Raw genomic sequence first — 17,614 nt, forward strand, 5'->3', positions numbered from 1 at the left:
GAGACATCTAAGTTTCGGTATTAAGGAGTCCAGAACATCAGATTTCTGAATTTTACAATTTTAGATGTGTAGATGTGTAGAACAGATGTGTGTTCGGATGTTTGGTTAGGTACTCGGTAGTTGTTCAGACGTACTCTCGATTGTTTCTTTTCTTTAATGAAACGGAGTCCCCGATCAATGTGTGTCTCCATTCTGCCCCCCCCCCCCCTTTCCCCAAAGCCGACAACATTATGACCCTCCTGCCTATGTGCGACCGACCCTCTTTCATAAGCCTCCACTGCCCATTTGCCCAGAAGTGCTCTCGAGTCAAGACTCAAGACCTGTCAAGCTTCAAGCTTCAAGCTTCAAGGTATTCGCACTTTCAATCTTTCAAACATTCCAACCAAGATCCTTCCTCAACATCCGCCATCCCGATGAGTTACCGTAATAATACGATGTACATCATAGTGTCTTTCCTAACAACCAATTAAATCACTCTGATAAGAGAAGACTTGGCCACCAATTAAATTTCGCATTAGACCCTGGATTTTTGATTTTTAGCTTATGCACACGCGACAGTGGTTTTCTTAGTGTACACTGTGGAACCCAAGGACCCTAGTCGATCCCTTCTCAAAAAGTTTAACGAGGTCTTTTCTCTCAAGTTCGGGTGTCATCTTGATGGTTGACGAGTGAGGATTGGATGTCACTTCTTAACAGGATTGGTAGATCAAGATCCAAGGAAAGGTGTGTGTACGGAGTATGCGTGTGTGTGTGTGTGTGTGTGTGCATGCGCGCGTGTGTGGTGGGTGTGTGTGTGTGTGAGTAGATAAACCCAGATTCCATTTTTATTTGAGGCTGACGGCGCATGAATCTCGATATGTGGTGAGAGTTACACATAACTATTTGCATTCTTTGACCGCTCAATCATCTAATGTTTGAAATCTTGTTTACAGAGTCCTGTGTATGATATCTGTTCTTTCCTCCGGTTGATCGTAATTGTCTGTTCTCTCTCGCTTCACGTTTCTCGTTTCTTATCCCTCAACTAACCATTTTCACTACTACCTGCCTCCCGATACAAACTTCCGTGCATTGTGTCAATTGTGGCTGGAAGAGAAATTTCGAATTGACGAGGAGGACATTCTCCGTAGGTGGTTTCGCATCCTTGAACAATTTGGGCTCACATCTCGGCACGAACTCCTTTAATCCTGGTATTTACCGATACTAAATGGATCCCTATCGCAGGTATCTAATACTATTACGATCATGTCAAGTCTTAGCTTTTTTCTGTAGCCCACTTCACTGTGTGAGTTAGTATCCAATCAAACCCTAGTAATTCATAAGTTTTGATGCTTAGCTGATCATCAATTTCATCTACTCCGTAGGAGAGTGGATTCTTCCGACGGTGATACTAATTTCTGCCTCTGTACTTGTACTGTACATGGACGGAATTGGCGACATTCGGAATATAGCTCTGCCGTGTAGACTGCACCTCTGTACGGGGTTTGAATCTGGATATGCTGAATGAATGCATGCATGTCCATTTGACAGAAACGCTCAATGGAGCTCAGCACATCTGCAGAATTGAACGATTCGAATGAGAATAGATCCTTCGATTTCTGTATTTTCGACGACGTTCTCTACACAATTTCATGCCTCATACAAGTCATGTTCAAATCCATTGTGAGGAAGTAAAATCCTTGAATCAAATTAGACCCTTCTTCAAATTTTAAACATACTAAGCTCTCTATAGTCACTTACCCATATACCCATTTACCCATATATCTCCATATCTAACCTTAGCTCTCCGAGAATATATTGGAACTATTATGTACTGTAGTCTGAAGACCGGTACATATCTGATCAAAATTAGTTTAAGCAAATCTAACTGGGTTCTTCCCATGCAATGCACGTGTTAATTACTCGAGTACGGAGTAGTTGTCGGGTAGTTAGAGAAAGCAAAGGTAAAAAAGTAGAGACTCGAGGATACATCGTTAGACATTCTTGACTTTTACTCCAGCATCCCATATCTTAGCTCCAGTCCACTTTTCCATTATCCACCCCCCCTCCACTCTATCTGTTCAATGTGCGTACGGAGTATACATATCAAATTGCCCCCCCTCTCCTCCATAAGCTCATCTCGTCTCATCTCAACAATCAATCGTCGAGTTACCTTCCTCATTCAAGAGTAGAGCAATTGGAAACTTTAGAAAGACTTCAACCCTTTCTCCCAAGTTACTTATACTTCTTACATCTACTTGAGCATCTACTTCAGCATCTACTTCAACATCTGTATCTCCATCTACATCTATACCCATATCTATACCTACATCTATCTTCTTACCCACCCTCAGTATCTTCCATCCTGTACAACGAGGTACAGCATCGACATATACGACCGTCCTATCCTCTCCCACCCTGCCTCCCTTATCTATCTTCCCATTCCAAGACATCGGATTCGCAGAGCATAGTTCCCCAAGATCCATTGTGTGGGAAATTAGAAGAGGTCTCAGCAGGATCCTTGAAAGAAGATTGGATTGCATTTGCATTTGCATTGCATTGTTGTTATCTCTCACATTATCAACTCAAAGAGCCAATAATTGGCCGAAGCGAGAACGACCCATCATCCAATACACCCGCCACAATACGACAACGCTACCCCGAGATTAAATAAAACCGAATTCCTGCTACTTACGCATCCGATTCTACACGATCTTCTATTATTTTCCCTTCCTCTCTACAAGTACAAGACATCTGAAGTCTGAACCAGTTCTAATAACATACATCGTAATCAATAATCACTCAGTCACCGATTCACATTTATACTTTATTGATCATCTATTTATCAATAGAATATAATTGTGGTTACTCATCCGCAACCAAACATCAGTTCGCATTTGGAAGTTGGTTCGAGAAGAACTTTCCCAAGGAGCCTTTATATTGATTGTAAGGCCTACGATAACCGCATCGTCAACCTGCTGTCTTCTATTCTTGGGAGGCGCATATCAACATCGCCGCCGTTCGGTCGCTGTTACTTTGAGTCGTTCTAATCGATCAGAGTCAGAAGAGCAGCATTTCGCCAACCCCTCTTACCCTTCTACTCGTATCTTCTCCATCCATCCTCGACTCTCATATCAAAAAGTGAGAGTGAAGTTCCATGTTCTTCGAAACAAATCGACAGACTTCCTACCCTCCTCCTACTACTACTTACGACTTCACAACTGAGAAATCGAGAGTGATGTCTACAGATTTCGCAATGCCGGTCCAACAATTCACGGCCTCTCCTTCTCAATATACCCTCTACAACAGCCAACAAATATCTCCGACAAATACCACTCCGCCAACCCCAAATAATGCTTCTCCTACTTCACCAAGAAATGGACTGCCAAATTATCTACCAGCACATACTAGACAGTTGCGACCACCCAAGTCCCCATTGTATGTGCCAGCGGTTTTGAGACCGACAGATCCACCCAAGAGAATGATGAAGCCATCGCCACTTACTCCACCACAAAGCATGCACAGCAGCTTTGATGATTTGGAGAGCGCAACAACATTGACTAGACGATCGACTGGAGACAGCGGAAAGTTCGGATTGGGCGCAATAACTGAATCTGAATGGAGTGTCGAGGGACTTGGAAAGGTAACCGCATTGCCATCAAGAAATCACTGGAAGGTATGTTAGCAAACGTTTTCCCCAGTCTGTTATTCTTGAAGCACAGTAAAGGAGAAGATATTGGCAAGATGATGGCAAGCCTTATCCTTTCACCTTTTTTATCTCTTTCCATTCAAGAAGTCTTGGGGGTGTTCGGGGTATTTGTAACTTGTGCAAACCAATGTTGCAATACCTGGATAGATATTACGTGCTAGAAATTCGCAATCCATCCCTAGCCGCCATGCAGACTATTCATCATCGCTTGGCTGGGTCGCGTGCTTCCAACAAAAATTTCTGTCCACCTTGCCTGCCAATTATCTTTCAATTCTTACTTGTTGATATTTATAAATATGGGATGCTAACTATGTTGTTCAATAGCCTGATTCCGAATCCTCTATCTGCGACGAAACTACTTGCACAAAATACTTCACCTACTTTACAAGGCGGCATCATTGTCGGCGCTGTGGAAACATTTTCTGCGATCAACACTCTGGTTATTCAATCCCTCTTGATCAAGATGCCAATTACCACCCAAAGGGTACTCAAAGCCGCTCCTGCGAACACTGCTGGCACGAGTATAGAAGCTGGTCTATTGCACGATCCAGTCGATCCAACAGCGAAAGTTCTCAGGACGAACCTAGAACTCCTACTACTCCAGTGGTCAATTGTGTCAGAGGTAGAGTTGTTGACAATCTCATCGGCCAACAATTGAAAGGTCCACCCGAAAGTCTTCCAGCAAGTGTCCCAAGAGATTGGCACTGGAGCACTTTTTAGATGAATCTTCGAACATTACACATACACTTGGACGTTTATGAATTCTACGAATTCCCTTCTTTTATGATACCACAATTACGATAAGAAACGGCCTATTTGAGAGAGAGAGAGAGAGAGAGAGAGATGTATGAACTCCCACATAATTTTCAACCAACATTGGCAGCCATCTTTTCAACAATTTAAAGCTTGCTGCGAGTCGGATTTAGCGTTGCTACCGCCTGATTTCATCGCGTTGAATACCCAAAGATCCAGCTTACTTTTCGATCATCTTTGAACTAGGCCTTTGTGCCAGAGCAATATACTATTGCTTGCTTATCTTTTGATTTTTTGATGGGGTGTTTGTTTTTTGGCAAAGATCTTCATACATATTACATTTTAGACTAATTGTCTGTTTGCTTTTTGCGTTTGCAGTTGCTTTAGCGTGGGGGTTTTTTTTGGTTGATGCAATACAATGGGACGCGTATATATCATTTAGACTTTGATATTGGCGAATGATGGAAGATCGGGTGTTTGATGGAATGGATCAGTTATTCCAAAGGATGGCGTATCGGGAATGATATGATCACGGTCATGGACTTATGGGAATGGGATTGATGAATGAAGATCGAGGCATGGTAATATCGCGGGTATGATGCGATGGGTGGGGTGTTTTGAAATGGTGGGAGAAGATGGAATGAATATAAGGATCGAGTCTTGTCGTAAGGTTAGATTAGATATCATAGCTTCACTACAATGAAAGTTTGAAGATTCAAAGATTATGTTATATGTCTTACGCTTTTGCATTCTGATTGGGTGATGAGATACAAATGCAAGTGTATCAAGGCTCGTGTGTTATCGATATACCAATGCCTCATCTACGATAGTTGTCGGCTCTTCCAAGCGGCAGCCTAGTTCCTACCGACTATTGAATGCTTAATTCTAGTAGAGCCGAATGGTCAATGCGATGTAGTCAAAGCTTGGCGTCTATCCTATTCTCGAGATCAATTCTAGAATGATCTGAGAAATGAGGTGGGGAGATTCCGCTCTAGGACGGTGCGTGCGCTTGGACTTGGATTTTGGAATGTGCTTGGACGTGGATGTGGATGTCGATGTCGATGTGGATGTGGATGTGGAGGGGGGGTGGGGGAGTTGGAGTTTTGGGAGGTTTGGGAGGGGAGGAGGAAGGGGGAAGGGGAAAGGGGAAACGGGAAACGGGAAACGGGGAAAGGCGGAGTTGATGTTTGAGGTTTGGGTGGAGGAGTTCGGGATTTGTTTGGGCTTGGTTGGTCTTGCTTGATTCGTTTGGATTGGTGATGGGTGTTTGGTGTTTGTCTGGGTGGGCTGGTGTTTAGAGGGGGAGAATGTGTAGAGAGCGGAGCGGAAAGGAGGGGAAAGGAAAGGGAAGGAAAGGGAATGATGCTTGAGAGGATATCTGAGAATAGAAGGTTGGAGATGGGATGGGGGAATGAAAAGAGTGAGTGGAAGTGGAAGTGGAGGGAGGGAGGGAGGGATATAGACTTCGATATCGCGAGCTAGGGATTTGAAATATGCGGGCGGAGAGTAGATAGATGGACATGGTTGGACTTTGATTTGGAAGTTGAACTTGAGCTTGAGGATGAGGGTGAGGGTGAGGGTGAGGGTGAGATTTACAATCTTGGGATCCGGGGTTGGAAAGATGGGGGTTGCGCGGCCGAGGGAGTTGGGGAGTTTGTTTGGGTGCTTGGGGGTGGTTAGATGGGAGAGGAGAGGGGCGGGAGATGTGTGTTTGATGATGATGCTTGAGAAGGCGTGGAGGAATTGAGTGGGTACTAGGTAAATTTATAACAGGAGCAGAAAAGGTTGTTCTTCTTTTCTTCTTCGGATTTGTTCGATGTGTCATGCGAGAAGGGGGGATTGTAGGTTTTAGGTTGAGTAATGAGAAATGGTATTTGGTGTTCTTTGAGAAAATCCCTAGTATCTAATTATGGTAGAATGAATAGAATAGGATAGGATAGGATAGGATAGGATAGGATGGGATAGGATGAGATGGGATCAGATCGTGGCGGTGAGTATCAGAACTTCGGATTTATGTTTGTGACTACAGATTTTGGGGCTCAGGGGAAGAGGTGTTTGAGGTTATCCGAGAACGTGGCTAGTCAGTAAATTTGAGGGAATGGGGTTGTCTTAGGTGTGGTGTATAGATGGCTATGTGATGCATGAGTCAAGACTAGCAATGAATGTTTAAAAATTCATTGAAAATTGCAGACACTTATAAATATTGATGATATGGATACTGAATTATAATATCTTGAAATCTTTCGTTGTTGGTGCGTTATAAGATGGACCGCACCTCTTTCTCTCTCCCATTTCTACTTCTTCTATTTGTTAGCTACAAATAAACGCCTGTTAAACTCCTTGGCTATCCTTAATTTAACATCAATGTAATTCGCTTGCTGTCCCTCCCCCCTAGCCTGGTATGTTACCCGAAAGTCATTCGTTAAATCTGGGCCATCTTTCAGAGTATATTCGAAGCTTTTTGTTCTCTGTCCACCTCTTCTCAAGAAAGTCTGATAAATCTGGATACTCATAATCTCGAAACTGCAGATGAGAATCAGGATCATGGAAAGCAATAGAAGCACAAAGCTCACTCGTTCCACTCTCATATCTCCTTCAATTCCCCCCCAAATCGCGTGATGGTCCCACCCCATATTGACCCTTGGATCTCCAGATATTCATTCCTCTACCCTCTTCAACTACCGCATAACAGGTGGCCTCCCCTCCCTATTCCAAACAACTCTACTTCTCACCCACTCTACCGCCTCCCTTACCCCCGTTCCACCCAAAGCACTAATCGGTAAAACCCTACTGTCTCTAATTGCACCGCCTCCCTCTCCCTCAAAAACCCTCTTCACTAAACCCTCTTTAATCCTCACAACTTCCACGCAATCCTCCCTGTCCTGTTTATTCGCTAAAACCAGTACCGGAACTCCTTCCGTCTCCACACTTTTCAGCACATCTTCTAATACCAATTTACACTCCTCCAATCTCCCTACATCTTGATCCCCAGTATCAGAGTCCAGATCAGCGAGATCACCAGACCCAATGTCGGTACTATCGATTATGAAGACAATGGCGTGACAACTAGTATAGTAAGATTGCCATAGTTTTCGAAGAGAATGTTGTCCTCCTATATCCCAAATCTTCAGATACATATCTGGAAGGTCGATGGTGGAGACATTTTGACCGACGGTGGGTACTGTTTTCAGCTGTGAGGGATCGGCGGGAGCGGGGTTGTGCGGGGAATATAGAGATTTGATTTGGGTGTGGAGAGTAGTCTTGCCAGCATTGTCAAGGCCGAGGAGGAGAACGGAGTATTCTGTGGTATGTTAGTCTACGAAAGCGGAGAGATAGAATTAGATGTCGTTGTAATGATAGAAGAAACCCATAGAATCTATTAAATAGAGCAGGACAGGAAGATTTGTGCGATTCATATTTGTTATGAACTGAGGCCTGGCTTTCAACGAAATCCACCATTGAACACCTAAGCTCGCATTGGGACACGAGTAAGTGTTGAGTTATAGAAAATTGAAAACATATAAGCAATTGAAAGATTGAAACTGACCCTCTTTACTAGTGGCATATCGATACAATCCCTTTGCTAAATGATACATCTTGTCAATGTCGACTGCAGGACCTGTAGATACCAATCCACCACAATTTCAGAATTCTTATAAGCTTCGCGGCGCGTCTATGAAGGGAGACCAGTTGAGAATTCGGTAAAGTTATAGCATCCTCTGATCATCTAAAGACAGGCAGAATTTGAGGTCGCCAGCAGAGTGTCCAAGGGATTGTGGAAGAAGTACTGTCAAGTAGGGACGCAGGGCGTTGTCGAGAAGATTGTGCGGAGTTTGTAAATAGATGTGGCTATTGAGTGAGTTTTGGGCTGAGATGCTATTATACTTATTTAGCATCGGGCTCATAAAGAAGAACGAGAAGCTTTGCAGATGGAATTGAGCAGTACAGATTAATTGCAAGACATCCTATTCTCAAGAAGAAATGTCTTGCGGCGAAGTTCAGCGAAGCCTTGACACAAGGCTGAACAAAGCTGGAAATGGTTAGGCCAAGCTTGCATGACGCGGAAACTAATGGACCCTTCCCACCCGTTCTAGTGCTCTCACGTGTCAAAGCCAAACAACAACATCAATATCTGAGAATCACATCCAACTTCTTCAGTTGATATTTTTATGATTTATGGATTTGGTTTCGTCTGCATTGATATCCAATATTGTTCCGTATTGATCTGATTTGAGAAACGTGTGTGTAGAAATGGCGCCGATCGAAATCGATCAGGATCCAAGGTATTACTATGTTCAAGCTCATGTTCCCATGTTTCGTTGCATCAAATCATCAGACTGTTTGACAACCTATCAACGGGAATACTAATATACACGTACAGTCTCCTTCCAGCTTCACAGCTAGGAGGACATATACTCTTGACGTCGTGTTTGACAGCTCTTGTCTCTCGCACCATTTATCGTTCATATCTGGCACTCCCGCCTTCATCAGCCACAAGACATCGTCAACCGTTAAGACGTAATCATGTTAGGATATTCATCAGTTTGGCTTTCTTGGGTCTGATTACTGCTGGGTGGTTTGGTGTCAGTGGGGCTAGTTTGAGCTATAGAGTTTGGGCTATCGAGAGGGGCGTTGAGCTGCCTGATAGGTCTGTTGTTGCAAATCTTCCAGAGAAAGTGAACTACATGGCATGATATATACTCATGATAAGTACAGTCTTTTCGGCGATAGAGGTGCCTTTCGATTGGGCCAACATCCAGGTCGATTCGAAATCATCAGATGGCTTAACGACACACCTTTCTACCGTGATAACCTTGAGATAGTCGCCGAAAATACAAGATACTTTTGGTGGGGTCAGCAAGCTAATTTTGCTATGAATTCGTTCAGTACCTATGTAGCTATCGAAGGACGCCGAAGGAATATCTCTAATTTGTGGGCATTCATTCTTCTGGGACAGCTTGTTAATGTATCATTTGCTCAAAATCTGTGGTTCGTGGCTATTCTATTGACTCCAGTTCCATTGCCAGAGAACGTGGACGTCTTGACTGATACGAGGAGAGTTTTTGGGAGTGTGCACAAGTGAGTTCTTTTTCCCCTGTAATTGGGACATGTTTTGATGCTCATAATCTAGATTATGGTTTGAGAAGATAGTTCCACAACGATCTCACAATTGGCTACCAAGCTCTGGTTTCTACATTGCCTCACTTATATTTGGGTATGGTGCCTTGTTCTTGACACCTTTTGCAGCAAATACATCTTCATTTGGGACAGTAGCACTCTTATCGGTCTCACTTCCATTCGCACCACTGTTACTTCCATACATCATACCTGAGCATTGGGGAACCACGTACGACCACCCACATGAAGCTCATTCTTCATACACGAAAATATTTCGCAGTATCTCCATTATATCCTCGATTCTTCATGTTAGAACCACAGGATTGGCTTTACTCTACAACACACCAGAGAATCACTATTACCGTCACAGTCTACTTCATCCGCTCGAAAAAGTCTATCGATCAAACACAAATCGTGCATTCACAGCTGTAGAAAGAGTCTTCGGTGCTATATCGGACCACCCTGCTGTAGCATCTGTTGGATATGATGTTATTCTTTCCGGGTTAAGTCTTGGGACATGGGCTGCTGTGAGAGGATTGGATGGTATTGAGATTTTACGAGTGGTTATCCCTTGGATGAAGAAAGTAAAGGCAGGAGTAAAGGTTAAGGAGGAAGTGGAGGGTATTTCTAAATTGTGAGTCTTCACGTCTAGTCTTTTTGAATCGTTTGATGGCTGATCAATTCACAGAAGCGACACGCCATCTCCAATTCGTCGCCGAGGCCGTCCCAGGAAATCCAACAGATCTTCACAGGATGCCGCATATGTCCCAACGGCTACTGCTACTACAAGTCTAGCTGAAGGTGATTATGATGAAGATGAGGATTGGGAAATTGCAGCTCTTACATGGGGTGTATTGTCCTCTACAGGTCTAGGTGTTGGCAGCGCCGGAGTTTATGGTGCGGAGATGACAGCTAGGTGAGAGGCTGGTGGAACTGAGGAGGAAGGGGGAGGATATTTTGAATGATGAATGAAGCGAGATGAAGGGTTGGACTGATAATGAGATAAATGCAAAGGGAGTTATGGTTGGATTGTCTATTGGTAAATTGGCGTAAGACATGCTCACACGGCTCAACGGTAAGTAACATTATTGGGTCTAACTACTATTGCTAGAAGAAGCTTTGGAGGTGACAATCATGACTTTACCGCTATGGTATTCACATCTCACAAGCAATTACATGGTGCTTACACTATCGGCGGGAAGTACAAAGCTCCCTCAATCTACGTGTTGTGTTGTGAAAGATTCGTGCAGTCAGCCATACAAGTCATTAGCCTAGCCTCATTAACGCACTTTCCACTTCCTAATTTCAGATTTACCTACCAAACTCAAAACAATTTGGCTTATTAGTAGAAAACATCAATATTCGGATGAGGGAATATTGACAGGTACCTGGGACGTGCAACAAAGCTTGAGAGCTGGACTGTGCAATACCTGAGGTCTAATATATGTGCTGATAATGGTTTCTGCCTTTTCGATCATCACTTGGAATCACTTGCATGTTTTGTGTACGTGTCTTAAGTGCGAACCTCCAATTTGAGTCAGAATCATTGCGTAGGCTGGATCAATTTAGTATTATTGATATACCCACCACTCAAGCTGAGATGCTTTAGTTTTGGTATTGGTCAAGACAGGTATGCCATTCCAAGGTCGACAACCCGCCCCACAATATATCCTCACTTCACTTCCAACAACAATATTCACTATCGTCGCCTCACCACCTTTCCCAAACATCCCATCAAAATACTCAAAATATCGCCCAAAAGTACCAAAACTCAGCACAATCACCACAAGAAGTCCTAAAGATGGATAGAAAAAATAAACAAAAAAACGCCGGCCGCCACAATCCGCGAAAGGTCTCTCTCTATCTGGGATCGTCTTGAACCTAGTATGAAGCAACTTGTGCAATCTTGAACCTCTACCGCTGTGCTAGGCGCACACGCTGGGCCGAGAGTTTTGTTGTAAATTGGATTTATATAGTAGAGGCCAGAGGCGAGGGGGACTTATAGTACTATAACCAACCAAAGGGTGACTGAAATACAGAGATCGTGTATAGGTAGGTAGTTGCATGTCACGAATAATTGTTTGTGACGGTCCATAGGGATTTCAAACTCTGAACTATCTTTGACAATTGAAATAAGCCTCTAATGGTATTTACTGCTCCTCTTACAGACAATTCAGTGTTCGATTTATTATGATGATAACTGAAAGATACTCCACGGGAAGGAAATACTACTTCATCCACTGAGCTTTTCAATATTGGACCTGAAATGAACCAGCACAACGCTGTGCCAAACAATGTAAATTGTGACTCAGTCCTACATTGTTCAGTCTGCGTATTGAAAGAAAAGCAATGATATTCTTCCCGCAGCCTTGTTCGCATGAGATACGTCTCAATGTGATATGCAAGCCTACTGGCAATGCGATCTAACAGCTTTCGTATATATCACTTACTCCTCGTATTACTTTTCGTGACTTTGAAGCATTGGTACGAAGTGAGTCGATATGAGTGACCTTTGAAAACTTCCCCTTCGGGATCAAAGCCATAGGGTTTCCAATCTTCGGCAGGTGTGATACGATCACTGCCATCTAACATCCGGGAGTTGGGGAGAAACTCATAGGTAGTATCAGATAAACTCACTCGCAAGGGCAGCTCCTAATAGCACTTCTTGAGGACCTATTGACGAGTTTATTGCTATCGAGGGTGGCCGACAATGCAGAGTCTTAGTTTACCGCTGCTGGATGTTGGCTCGGTGAATATTGGAGTTGAGACATACATTCCCGCAAAACAGAGTCGTCGGTTTCTCCAGACAAAACGAACACGATCCACAGAGCAGTCCTTGGGAACTTGTCCACTGGTTCTTCATATACCTACCGGTATCCCCTGGCGCACGAACATCCTGCCGACTCTGTCTGCATTTCCTGGTGCAGATTCCACAGCAACGGTCCAGCATTCGCCCGACGGTAGATCGATTGCACTCCGAGCATCCGAATCTCTCATTCTCTGGTTTGTGATCCTTGAACGTCGTTCCAGGCCAAGGGATGAGCGGGTCAAGTGCCGTTTCATGTGATCATCTCCGCAGTCTTGGCAGCGGAGCGAGAAACTTCCCGCGAATCCTAATATCAGCCTTATCAGTATAGCAAATTGGAAGTATACAATTTCTTGAAGAGAGGCCCATCCACCCCTTTTATTTCACGTCCTTTCTCATGCGTCGGTATATGACTGAGGAGGTGAGACTGGTGAGTTCACAAACAAACAAAGAGGAGTGTGAGTGATAGCCCTGCATACAGGTGCAACATAGCATATCGCAAAACACCCCCCAAAAGGTATTTAGATAGGGTTGCAGTCCTATTCTTTGGCTCGGAATGTTTTACCAATTGTAGTTGACGTTCTATAGAGTTGCAATATTCACCTAAACACCATATAGATAGCCCGTACAATCAACTTGAAACGTATATCTGCGCTCCTGGGGTTCTGTCACAATATCCCTTGCCAGCCTCGGCACACGGAAGACAAAGTTCCGATCAGAACGATCGATTGAAGACTTCATGTGAAGGACAACACAGTTAAACTGGAGTTCAAGTTCATCATCAATCTTTATATCTACATCTATCTATATCAATTCATCCTGCCTTTCTCTTCTTTGATTTATATACTTGACAATCTCTGGCTTGGAATTTGAAATCTTCCACAATGACCTCGAACATGGTTGATATCATTGCACCAATTGTTGCTCCATTGCCCGACCCTCCTGAAGGTCAATACTTCACAGATCTGCAATGGACTACATTAATGGCAATCATGGATACTGTGGTCCCTTCAATACACAAATCTTCCGTCACAAATGATCCATTCAGTCAACTCTCAATTCCCGATGAACAGTACAGTGATGCTGTAGCTCACATGCAAACAACAATCTCATCGCCACCGTCAACGGAAGCATTAGAAGCATACCTCAATGAAAAGCCGTCCGATATTCCAGCCTTTCAAGACATCCTCCTTCGCACTTTAACCATTTATGCTCGCGAAGATGCTCGGAAAGTCCTTGGTTTCATTCTCACCACTCTCAATACTCGCCTTGGCTCATTGATGCTCACAGGCTACGCCTCACCCCTCCAATCTCATCCAATCAATATCCGTGAATCAATCCTCACAAACTGGCGCAATTCGTACTTCTTTCCCCTCCGTGCCATTGCCAAAACAATGTCTGTATTGGGTAAACACATTTGGTTGAAAACATCACCGAATTTCGATCGAGTCACGGGTTTTGCCAAAGTTCCCGATCACTATAAACCAGGCCCCCATTACGAGTATGAGTTTCTTCAATTTTCAGCAGGCGAGGAACCCTGGATCATGGAAACCGATGTTGTGATTGTGGGAAGTGGGTGCGGAGGTGCGGTTTGTGCGAAGAATCTAGCGGAAAATGGACATAAGGTTGTAGTGGTGGAGAAATCCTATTATTATCCTCCTTCACAATTACCAATGTCCGAAGCAACTTCGGGTATTCACCTGTTCGAAAATGGAGGGGTAATTATGAATGATGATTCCAGCATGTCGATTGTGGCGGGAAGTAATTGGGGAGGTGGAGGGACTATTAATTGGAGCGCAAGTTTACAAACCCAAGATTATGTGAGGAAAGAATGGGCTGAGGATAGAGGATTGAAGTTTTTCGGTTCAACGGATTTTCAAGAATGTTTGGATAGAGTTTGTGAGAGAATGGGCGTTAGTGCGGAACATGTAAGACAAAATCATGGGAACCAGGTGTTATTGGAGGGTTCGAGAAAATTGGGATTTAATGCGAAGCCTGTTCCGCAAAATACTGGAGGAAATGAACATTATTGTGGTCATTGTTCAAATGGATGTGGATCTTCACAAAAACAGGGGCCAGTCGTGTCCTGGCTACCAGATGCTGCAAAGGCTGGTGCGGAGTTTATTGAAGGCTTCAAGGTTGATCATGTTATTTTTGACGAGTCGGATGAGAAAAAGGCAGTCGGGGTAAAGGGAGTTTGGACTTCGAGGAACAACCAGGGTGGCATCGATGGTCCTTTGTCTGGCAAGACAGTTCGAGAAGTCATTGTCAAGGCAAAGAAAGTCATCATCTCAACTGGTACCCTTTGGACTCCTGTTATATTGAAGAATAGTGGTCTTACAGTAGGTTTTTGTTCCTTTTCTTCATACCAAGAGCCTACTAACGCAAATTAACAGAATCCACAAATTGGAAGGAACTTATATCTTCACCCTGTCAGTATGGTTGGCGCCGTTTTCCCCGAGGATGTGAAACCATGGGAAGGTATGTCGTTTTCATCTCCCAGATTCTTTTCTCTCGTACTTCCTGCTAACAAACCTTCCACCAGGTGGTATCCTCACAAGTGTATGCACCTCTTTTGAGAACCTCGATTCACACGGCCACGGCGTCAAACTCGAAACGACCTGCATGATGCCATCCCTCTGTCTCCCCACTCTCAATTACCCAACCGGATTTGACTACAAATTCAAATCCCTCTTCTACCGCCACATGAATGTTTTCATCTCAATTGCTCGAGACCGCGACACTGGAATTGTATATCCTGATGTTAAAACTGGCCTTCCACGGATTTCGTACACTCCGAGTGATTTCGATAGAGGTCATATCTTGCAAGGTGTCGTTGCTTTAGCAAAAATCTGCTACGTGAGTGGCGCAAGAGAAATACATATCACGACCCAGGGCGTTGAGCCCTTCATTCGTTCTCCATCTTCTCTTTCCGACAAGTCAAATGACTTTTCTTCCGATCCTGCCTTCCAAACTTGGCTCACAACACTCTCCACTATCAACACAAAGCCTCCAGCATCTCAATTTGCATCTGCCCATCAAATGGGTACTTCGCGCATGAGTACACGCCCGGAAAACGGAGTCGTAGATCCGAAAGGAAAGGTCTGGGGCGTGGAAAACTTGTATGTTAGTGATGCAAGTGTATTCCCAAGTGCGAGCGGAGTTAATCCAATGGTTACGAATATGGCTATTAGTGACTGGATTAGTAGGGGCATTAGTAAGGAATTAAACGGGGAAGTTGGTGAAGAGAGGGTTGAGGAAAGAGCGAGGCTGTAAACATTGAACTTTGGGATCTGGTGATGGGATGTAATGCTATGATTGAAACCAGAATAGGCAATTTATTTTTAATGACTCGGAATTGGGTATTTCGTTTTGGATTATGGAGTTATTTACACCCGCTTCTCTTCTTTATTTGATGGCTAGGGAATTTTATTATTGCAGCTTCTCAACATTTGAATCTTTTGTTTCTGCGACGCGACATGCCATTCATCATGATATCCTCCCACTTTTAAATAAATTATAGAGCACTTCGATTCGCTCCCAGATCAACTCATCTCCGTCATGTCTCTTGACAGCCTTGGAATCACTACCTTGTTATGATTATTCTCTTTCACTACAATATTCTTTTATCAGATGACTCTAAATCTCTAGAACACACTGGTCTTTCATGAGAATCCTAATAACGGCAGTACCGGTATTTCTAGAACTTAGAAGGTCTAGCACAAATGAATCTCCGAGAAAGAAAAACGCACTAACTTCCTTCCAACTTCCCTCACAGCCTTCCAGCTGCCTCTCTCCGAAATTCTAGAACTTCTAGAAAAACCATTCATCTTCTAGCCAATCTATTTTAGCGTCGCCATCAAAGAAATTCTCATATCAATCTTCTGCGGTTAAGATTTCATCACGGCACCGCGAACAATGTTAAGCCTCGACAACAATATTAAGGAGACGAGCTAAAATTACCGAGAAAATTAAGTTTTTTTTTTTTTTTTTTTTTTTTTTAAAAAGAACAACGAGGATTTGCTTTTCTTTGAAGTTGTTTGTTATTCTCATGCTCTGAACTTGAGTCTCTGGAGTTTCTGGAATATATATATATATTGGAACATGGAGAGAGAGAGGGATAAATAAAAAGACATCTCCATCCCATCTCCTCACGTATAATTATCTCCTCGTCCATTCTCTCATTTCAATTCTTCTCGCTTGCATACCGAGTCATTCGTTTCATCTAGGAATTCTCATATACCAAAATTCCTTCAAATCGATTATTGATTATCAATCATTAACTCAACTCAACTCATCTGCGAATTTCGACTTCCAAACAGTTAAATAGAAATGCAAATGCAAATGCAAGAAAAAATGCCTGCTCTCCCAATCGTTACAACATTTCCTTATTACCCACGTCCTCCTCACATTCCTCCTTGAGATCCTGCGGGGGATTCCGGAGGTACGGACGCAAGATCTTTCATATTATGCACCACCTTGCCTACTCTATCGATATTTACACATCACACATTACACAACTCTTAACATCAAACATTATAAGAAAAAACAAAAAACAAAAAAAGCAAACCCCTTCCCCCTCTCCCGCAATAACACATCCAGCCCCCCTCCATCCAAAAAGACCCGAATAAACTCAACCGCTAGCAGAGCCATACACACACACACACACATACCATACCACTCATCCTCAAATTCTCAAATCCTCACACCCACACAATCCAACCTCTCACCCAACCAGAAAACCCAACGATAACCTCCAACCCACACCCATCAGACCTTCCATATTCTATCACATCGCATTTCTCTCCCAAAGCTCACACAAATCAAATCTATCTATCTCCCGAGTCTGAACTCCTCACAATAGCTAGTTGAACATTGCAATAGCATTGTATCGCACGCACGCACGCTAGACAGCCTGCACGAGACCACCACGCCTTACTGGTATCTAATGAAAGTCTCACAAATCTCCTTCGATCAAAGGTGGTTTGGAAACAGTGGAGATCTAATATTCGTTACTTTTTCAACTCATGTTACTTTACTTTACGTCTTATACCTCGATAAGGGTTCGAGCTTACAACTTACAACGCACAACACAACACAGCACTACCACCTACCAACCTACCTACTCACTAACCTACCTACTCACCAACCTTCCCATACAGAAATCCCGAGTAGAATTTAGAGATATAGAGGGTATCACTTTTTGTCCTAAAGACATGTACATAAAGTCTCACAAGAAATACATTGCACTT

At 43.4% G+C, this 17,614-nt stretch overlaps 4 protein-coding genes across 4 annotated transcripts; 3 read left to right on the plus strand and 1 right to left on the minus strand.

Moving 5' to 3' along the window:
* The first annotated feature begins 1,995 nt into the window (after nucleotides 1-1,995).
* Nucleotides 1,996-5,156, plus strand: Bcpib2. The gene is made up of 2 exons (XM_024695393.1): nucleotides 1,996-3,652; nucleotides 4,010-5,156. Exons 1-2 carry the CDS (start codon nucleotides 3,233-3,235, stop codon nucleotides 4,403-4,405), a joined length of 816 nt encoding a protein of 271 aa, XP_024551187.1. The 5' UTR covers nucleotides 1,996-3,232; the 3' UTR covers nucleotides 4,406-5,156.
* A 1,460-nt stretch (nucleotides 5,157-6,616) lies between these two features.
* Nucleotides 6,617-8,469, minus strand: Bcarl3. Its single transcript, XM_001554172.2, has 2 exons — nucleotides 7,986-8,469; nucleotides 6,617-7,739 (listed from the first exon to the last, which is right to left on the minus strand). The coding sequence occupies exons 1-2, from the start codon at nucleotides 8,032-8,034 to the stop codon at nucleotides 7,117-7,119; spliced, it is 672 nt and encodes a 223-aa protein (XP_001554222.1). The 5' UTR covers nucleotides 8,035-8,469; the 3' UTR covers nucleotides 6,617-7,116.
* A 56-nt stretch (nucleotides 8,470-8,525) lies between these two features.
* Nucleotides 8,526-10,883, plus strand: BCIN_10g00560 (hypothetical protein). The gene is made up of 5 exons (XM_024695394.1): nucleotides 8,526-8,721; nucleotides 8,820-9,086; nucleotides 9,155-9,517; nucleotides 9,570-10,190; nucleotides 10,245-10,883. Exons 1-5 carry the CDS (start codon nucleotides 8,690-8,692, stop codon nucleotides 10,474-10,476), a joined length of 1,515 nt encoding a protein of 504 aa, XP_024551188.1. The 5' UTR covers nucleotides 8,526-8,689; the 3' UTR covers nucleotides 10,477-10,883.
* A 1,816-nt stretch (nucleotides 10,884-12,699) lies between these two features.
* Nucleotides 12,700-15,915, plus strand: BCIN_10g00570 (hypothetical protein). The gene is made up of 4 exons (XM_024695395.1): nucleotides 12,700-12,879; nucleotides 12,951-14,704; nucleotides 14,759-14,843; nucleotides 14,908-15,915. Exons 2-4 carry the CDS (start codon nucleotides 13,247-13,249, stop codon nucleotides 15,636-15,638), a joined length of 2,274 nt encoding a protein of 757 aa, XP_024551189.1. The 5' UTR covers nucleotides 12,700-12,879; nucleotides 12,951-13,246; the 3' UTR covers nucleotides 15,639-15,915.
* Nucleotides 15,916-17,614: the final 1,699 nt, after the last annotated feature.

This window comes from Botrytis cinerea, chromosome 10, assembly GCF_000143535.2.
Source record: "Botrytis cinerea B05.10 chromosome 10, complete sequence".
Lineage (NCBI taxonomy): Eukaryota > Fungi > Ascomycota > Leotiomycetes > Helotiales > Sclerotiniaceae > Botrytis > Botrytis cinerea.

Bases quoted from the DNA above. Each gene is read 5' to 3' on its own strand.
- Bcpib2 (XM_024695393.1), top strand. From the start codon at position 3,233: ATGCCGGTCCAACAATTCACGGCCTCTCCTTCTCAATATACCCTCTAC. The intron at 3,653-4,009 runs GTATGTTAGCAA...GTTGTTCAATAG, and splicing joins CATCAAGAAATCACTGGAAG to CCTGATTCCGAATCCTCTAT.
- Bcarl3 (XM_001554172.2), bottom strand. From the start codon at position 8,034: ATGTATCATTTAGCAAAGGGATTGTATCGATATGCCACTAGTAAAGAG. The intron at 7,740-7,985 runs GTCAGTTTCAAT...AACATACCACAG, and splicing joins ATATGCCACTAGTAAAGAGG to AATACTCCGTTCTCCTCCTC.
- BCIN_10g00560 (XM_024695394.1), top strand. From the start codon at position 8,690: ATGGCGCCGATCGAAATCGATCAGGATCCAAG. The intron at 9,087-9,154 runs GTCTGTTGTTGC...TGATAAGTACAG, and splicing joins GGCGTTGAGCTGCCTGATAG to TCTTTTCGGCGATAGAGGTG. The intron at 10,191-10,244 runs GTGAGTCTTCAC...ATCAATTCACAG, and splicing joins GTGGAGGGTATTTCTAAATT to AAGCGACACGCCATCTCCAA.
- BCIN_10g00570 (XM_024695395.1), top strand. From the start codon at position 13,247: ATGACCTCGAACATGGTTGATATCATTGCACCAATTGTTGCTCCATTG. The intron at 14,705-14,758 runs GTAGGTTTTTGT...GCAAATTAACAG, and splicing joins TGAAGAATAGTGGTCTTACA to AATCCACAAATTGGAAGGAA. The intron at 14,844-14,907 runs GTATGTCGTTTT...ACCTTCCACCAG, and splicing joins GGATGTGAAACCATGGGAAG to GTGGTATCCTCACAAGTGTA.